This window comes from Loxodonta africana, chromosome 26 (genome assembly GCF_030014295.1).
Source record: "Loxodonta africana isolate mLoxAfr1 chromosome 26, mLoxAfr1.hap2, whole genome shotgun sequence".
In the NCBI taxonomy this organism is placed as follows: domain Eukaryota; kingdom Metazoa; phylum Chordata; class Mammalia; order Proboscidea; family Elephantidae; genus Loxodonta; species Loxodonta africana.
Genome location: NC_087367.1, coordinates 46,279,225 through 46,285,360, shown reverse-complemented (window position 1 = coordinate 46,285,360; position 6,136 = coordinate 46,279,225). Strand labels below are relative to the sequence as shown.

Here is a 6,136-nt window from a genome sequence, read left to right as displayed (position 1 = left end):
CCTTTGCCATCAACTTCACCCATATCTTGGACCCTTCATTTAGCCTTGATACATCCTGGAATTCACAAGAATGCAGATCCTTAGGCCAGTCAGTGTCTCCTACATTGCTGTTGGGTACCATCTAGTCGATTCCAACTCATAGTGACCCCATGTGGCAGAGAAGAACTGCCCTATTGGGTTTTCTTGGCTGTAATCTTGCTGGGGCCGTGGTGGCACAGTGGTTAAGAGCTACCAGCCAAAAGATCAGCAGTTTGAATCTACTAGCCACTCCTTGGAAACCCTATGGAGCAGTTGTACTCTGTCCTATAGGCTATGAGTTGGAATTGACTCAACAGCAACAGGTTTGGGTTTGGGGCTTTGGGTAATCTTGATAGCAGCATATCAACAAGTCTTTCTCCTGCGAAGCCGCTGGGTGAGTTCGAACCACCACCATTTCCAGTAGCATCCAAGCACTTACCTGTTGTGCCACCAGGGCTCCTTATCACTAACACTACCCAAACAAAAAAAACTAACACTGGGAAGATGTTATTATACACAGGCTTGTCTGTGCCATGACCACATCAGGTGCACCAGAGGTGGCACTCACAGCAAGAAGGCCAAGTCTAAAGAAGGGATACCCCCAGCCTTTGCTTGATCAAGTTGGTTTCTTAATCTGTTAATCAAATAACCAACCTTGATAAAATGCCTTTTATGCCATCTCAGATAGATGAAGAAAGAGAAAAAGGCAGCGGGGGCGGGGGAGCATGGTGTTGTCCTAATGAGCAGCAAAGAAGAGCACACAGGATATTCTTGTAGGTGACTAAGGTTTTTAACTCCTGTGGGACCTTGCATAGGTACCCTTCTCTAGTGGTGGGAGACAGAGAGGGCCTGGGTCAGTCACTGGACTGGAAGTCAGAAGAGGCAGCTCTGCTCCTTTCTGGAGATGAGACCTTGGGCAAGTCATTGAGCCCTCAGGGCCCTCATAAAATGGGAATACTGGCCAATTGTAGGGCATGTGATGATACTTCTAGAGTTGTGCAGTGCGCCCAAAATGGCGGTACACGTCAACCCTGTACCTACCTCCAAAAACTGAATTGAGAAGTCAAATGGAACCCATTTACTGGGGTGGGTTCAGTACTCACTAGAAGTTGGTTCCCTTCCCTTTCTCTTACTCACTTCAAGTCTGTTCCCACATTGCAGGGTCTGGGATAAATAATTCAGCTCTGGGTTTTGGTTACCTGGTTTCTCCAGAGTAAGACTTAAGTTCAATGGGTTTAGGTCCAGGTTGTCATGTCCTGGGGCTATTTTCTGGCCCTGGAGAAGTGACAGAAGGGTGATCCACGACAGCATGCCTCGGTGGATGACTACTGAATCCTAACTTGAGTTCCCTTAGACAGCTAACTGGAAAACCACTCTCCTTGTTGTTCTTATTTATTTGTTTTCCAAAAGATGAGGAAACAGGTATGGAAAACATCCGTAGCATAATAAGTGTCCAATATGTGTGGGACCCGAATTTGCTCAAGGTCCCTTATCTCGTGCGTCAGGCCAGCGTGTGGAACGCAAGGTCCAGAGAAGTGAGGTAGCTTGCAGCTGATGGACAGCAGAGCTAGAGCCCATCTACCTTGACGGACCCTCCACACCCCAGGCTCTCTCTGAGGACACCTCCCCATCTCTGAAAGACACAGAGACAAGACTGCCCACCCTGCCCCCAGGAAGGGGGCTATAGGGCAGAGGTAAGAAGAGAAGATAGAGGTAGGGAGGGACATGAAGCTGCTGCTATGATTGAGGGGGGTGAAGGAAGCAACAAGCTGGCTTGGTTTCTCTTGAGCCCCCAGGACTGCCTCCCCCCATGCTGGCCTTCATCCACTTTCATCCTCTATTACCTGTTGACACATGTGCACATTCAGACCAGCAGCACAAACAGGCACTGAAATGAGGCCTGGAACACCTGGATGAAGCTTTGGCTAAACCGCTCGCTAATGAGCTGAGGTCTCTTGTACCTCAGTTTATTTATCTGTGAAATGGGGCTGCTTGAGACCTGCCTTGCCCTCTCTTAGATAGTGAAAGCCTGTCAACACATGTGGCCCAATTACATGAACCCCCCGATGAACCACCCTCACAGCCTGCACTGTTATAGCCTCCCCGCCCCCACACCAGCTAAACAAGCTAGGAGGTTGGGCACGTGGTCCTGCAGAGAATGCCTGAGTGCCTGTCTGCAGCAGCCCTGGGCAGGGCCTGTCTCAGCGAATTATGGAAACTCATGGAAGTAGCAAACAAAGCAGCCTGGGGGCGGGGGAGCTTCCAGAGAGGTCTGTGACCAGGCCACTGGGACTGGACTCCAAAAGCCACTGGACTGTGTAAACCCACAGAGACAGAAGGGGTGATGAGCGAGAGGCGAGTGGTGGTGGACGCACCCACCGGTGCCAGCTTCAGCATGTCCCTCCACAGGCGCAGGGCGTCCTTCAGGGGGACTCAGTCATCATCTCCCCTGGAGAGCGCCCTGGGCTCCAGGGCCAATGTTGGGGGTAGCCTGGTCCAATCACCTCTGATCTATATAGGCACAACACCCACCGGGTACATAGGTGGCCAGGGTGCCCACGTGACCTGCCGAGCCCTGGGCATCAGCAGTGTCTTCCTACAGGGCCTTCGGAGCTCAGGCCTGCCCTCTGTGCCTGCTCCTGGCCTGGAGGGGGACCATGATGCTGCTGAGGACTTGGGGGGCTGCTTGGTGGAATACACGGCCAAGGTACGTGCCCTGGAGCAGGTCATCCGGGAGCTGGAAAGGCAACTGCGGACGCACCTGGAGAGCAAGGCTGCAGGCTCGGGAAGCTGGGGTGCCCTCAGGGCCTCCTGGACCAGCAGCTGCCAGCAGGTGAGTGCCTGGGCCGGGCCACCTCTGCAGAGGGCCTGGAGGGAACAATGAAGGCTGCCTGTTGTACCATCTCTGGGGTCATTGTCAGAGAGCCCAAGGGCTGGGGTAGGGGACAGGGGAGTGAGTGATCCAAGGCCCAGAAACTGACCGCAGACCTTTACCCTCCCGTGCTAACAAATACTACTAATGATAATAATAACAACAACAGTGACAGTGGCTACTATTTACCGAGGTTCACTAGGGGCCAGGCCCACACTCGTTCCTGTATGCACGCTCTCTCCTATAATGTTCACCGTGTAGGCAGTGGCTCCATCATGGATTTCATCTTTCAGATGAGAAAACCAAAATCACAGAAGTTAAGAAACGTGCCCACGATCACACAGCTAATTGGGAGTTGAACCTGACATTTGAACCTGAAATTTTCCATCTTCAAAGCTTGCACTTGTCCCATTACCCTGGGCCGCCTGTGTCAGCCTTTATTGTTGTTACGTGCCATCGAGTGGATTCCAGCCATCATCAAATTCAATACCACTGAATGGATGTGGTACTAAAAACGATGAGAAAATGGAAGCGTGTTCCTCTATCCACCCATAACAAAACTGTCCAAAAGAAATGTAACATGAGCCACGGAGGTAATTTCCAGGTTTCTATTAACCGCCACAGTAAAAAAAAAAAAAAAAGGGAAAAAGAAACAGGTGAAATTAATTTAACATTATATGTTATTTAACCCAACATATATTTTTTTTTATCCAAGATGTTATCATTTTCAATATGTAATAAAAAAAAAAAAAAAGCTTTCTATCTTAGTACCTTTGACGGGCCACCACCTGTCTGTCAGTTTGTTGTACCGCGGTGGCTTGCATGCTGCTATGATGCTGGAAGCTGTGCCACTGCTATTTCAAATACCAGCAGGGTCACCCACAGTGGACAGGTTTCAGTGAGGCTTCCAGACTAAAAGGGACTAGGAAGAAAGCCTGGTGATTTACTTCCGAAAGTTAGCGAGGCAAACCTGATGGATCACAACAGTACGTTGCCCAACTCGCTTTCTGTGGACATCCGGAGGGCTCAGTCACTGGAGGAGGATGTCATGTTTGGTGAAGTACAGGGCCACTGAGGGTGTGGGAGACCCTCAGTGAGATGTATTGGCACAGCACCCATAACAATGGGCTCGAACATAGTGGAGATTGTGAGAATGTCGCAGGACCAGGCAATGTTTGGTTCTGTTTTCCGTAAGGTCACCATGAGTCAGAGTTGGCTCATTGGCAGCCAACAACAACTTTTAATGGCACTTTTTTACCACTTTTTGAGCAAGAGGTCCCATGTTTTCATTTCACAGCGGGACCCACACATTACATGGACCATCCTTGTTACAGAGTTACTGTATTATGAAGTTCCTTTCCATTTCCCAGCCTCTCTCTTCTGGCTCCCAGGCTGTGTCCCACCCTCCCAGCCACTTCTCTTGCTAAACACGGAAGCAGACTGAAAACCCCCAGGCACTGGGCAAAGAGTCTGAGGGGGACCCCCGGCCCCTGCACACTTCTCAAGGAGTGTTTCCCTCTCGGCCTTGCCAGGGGCTCCAGACTCTTCTTGCCACGTAAAGGATGTTGATAATCACCTCTGGCGGGAATATCAGGCCCTTTTCATCGTCAAATAGGCCAAACACAGGCTTGGAATTTGGCAGCCACCCTGTCTGCCTCAGAGCTGCAGATAAAAGGAGAGGGGACGGAGAAAGGAGCAGGAAGGAGCTGAGGCCAGGGTTAGGGGGACGCTGGCTGGGGAAGAAGGGAGGAAGTGTGGGCCTTTAAATTGTCACCACTCTGTTATGGAGCCACGGAAATTAGGGGTCTCCCCTGGAGAAAACGTCAGCTTATACCTCCAGTGGCAAAGGCTGGCAGCTGGAGGAGAAGGGGAAGTGAATATTATAAAAAGTTAAGAAGATTAGAATTTAAAACGGGCCTGATCTGAATATTTTTCCTGCTGCTCACAGTCCCTGTTTCTGCCCCTTGCAGAGAGACAGCCCCTGCTCTGGGGGTCTGCCTATCTGGAGAAGATGCTGGAAACTTAGGTAGTCTAAGTCAGGGCCAAGTTTCTCTCCCCACAGAACCTGTGGCCCTAGGAGCTTTTTTTTTTTTTTCTTTTAAAAAAGAAGAAACAAGAACAGTTCCTCTGCTGAGTGAAAAAAGAAAGGCAACAGGATCATTGTTCATGATTCAAGACCTGGTGTCCCTGAAAGGGGAGAGGGACTTGAGCTATTTTTAGCGTGTGTACTCCCTGAATTAAATAATACATTGACCCAAGACAAAGCCACCCAGCCTGTCTGGTCAGAGCAGGTCACTCTGTTAGCCAAGCTATAAGGGACACTGCAGTATCATTAAAATATAACTACCAGGAGAAAAATATATTTAGGAGAGTTTCAATTGGGGAAAGTGATATGTAAGACTTCAAGAAATATTTTGACAGGCCAGGGGAGGGGGCAGGGGCATGAGATCGCAACCAAGGAGGTTGGTCAAGTAATATTAAAAAAAAAAAAAAAAAAACCCATTGCCTCCTGGCTGATTCTGACTCAGGGCAGCTCCATGTGCGTCAGAGGAGAACTGCAAGTTTTCTCGGCTGTGCTCTTGCCACAGGAGGTCATCAGCCCTTTCTTCTGTAGCACAGCTGGCTCCACCAACCTTTCCGTTAGGAGCCAAGAGCAAAGCGTTTGTGCCACCCAGGGTCCTTCACTAAACTGCTTGCTAAGAAAGGTGGCTTCTGATTTCCTTTTTTTTTTTTTTTCTTGTTTTGCTAAGTAGACCGCGTCTGGGATGGAGCAGAATTGCTGAAGAAAATAAGGAGAGACTGAGTCATCCCTTGGGGCCTCTTTCTGTGCCCTTCCCGTACATCACACTCAGCCACTCTTAAAATCTCTGAGAGCCGGTTGAAACCAGTTGCCATTGCATTGACTCAGACTCATGGCAACCCCATGTGTGTTGGAGTAGAAATGTGCACCACAGTGTTTTCAATGGTTAATTTTTCACTAGTAGATTGCCAAGCCTTTCCTCTGAGGCACCTCTGGGTAGACTTGAACCCCAACCTATTGGTTAGCAGACGAGTGCATCAACCATTTGCACCTGGGGGCTCCAAGATCTCAAAATGTGAGGTCCGTGTTGAGGAATGGAGGGTCAGGGGCATCGATGTAGTGAAAAATAGGGAGATGTGTTTCAAGGATTGAGGATTCTGAAGCCAGATAGCCCTGAGCTCAAACTCTGCATCCCTCCCCCAACACCACCCTCCCACCACTAACTT

General features: G+C 49.6%; 1 protein-coding gene across 1 annotated transcript in view; it reads left to right on the top strand.

The window, feature by feature from the left end:
• Positions 1-2,085: 2,085 nt before the first annotated feature.
• The window catches only part of BFSP2 (beaded filament structural protein 2), an 85,870-nt gene continuing 81,819 nt past the window's right edge, over positions 2,086-6,136 (top strand). Inside the window, exon 1 of the mRNA XM_064277303.1 lies at positions 2,086-2,851. Coding sequence (XP_064133373.1) covers positions 2,363-2,851 — 489 coding nt within the window. The 5' untranslated portion in view covers positions 2,086-2,362. The remainder of the gene's footprint in view (positions 2,852-6,136) is intronic.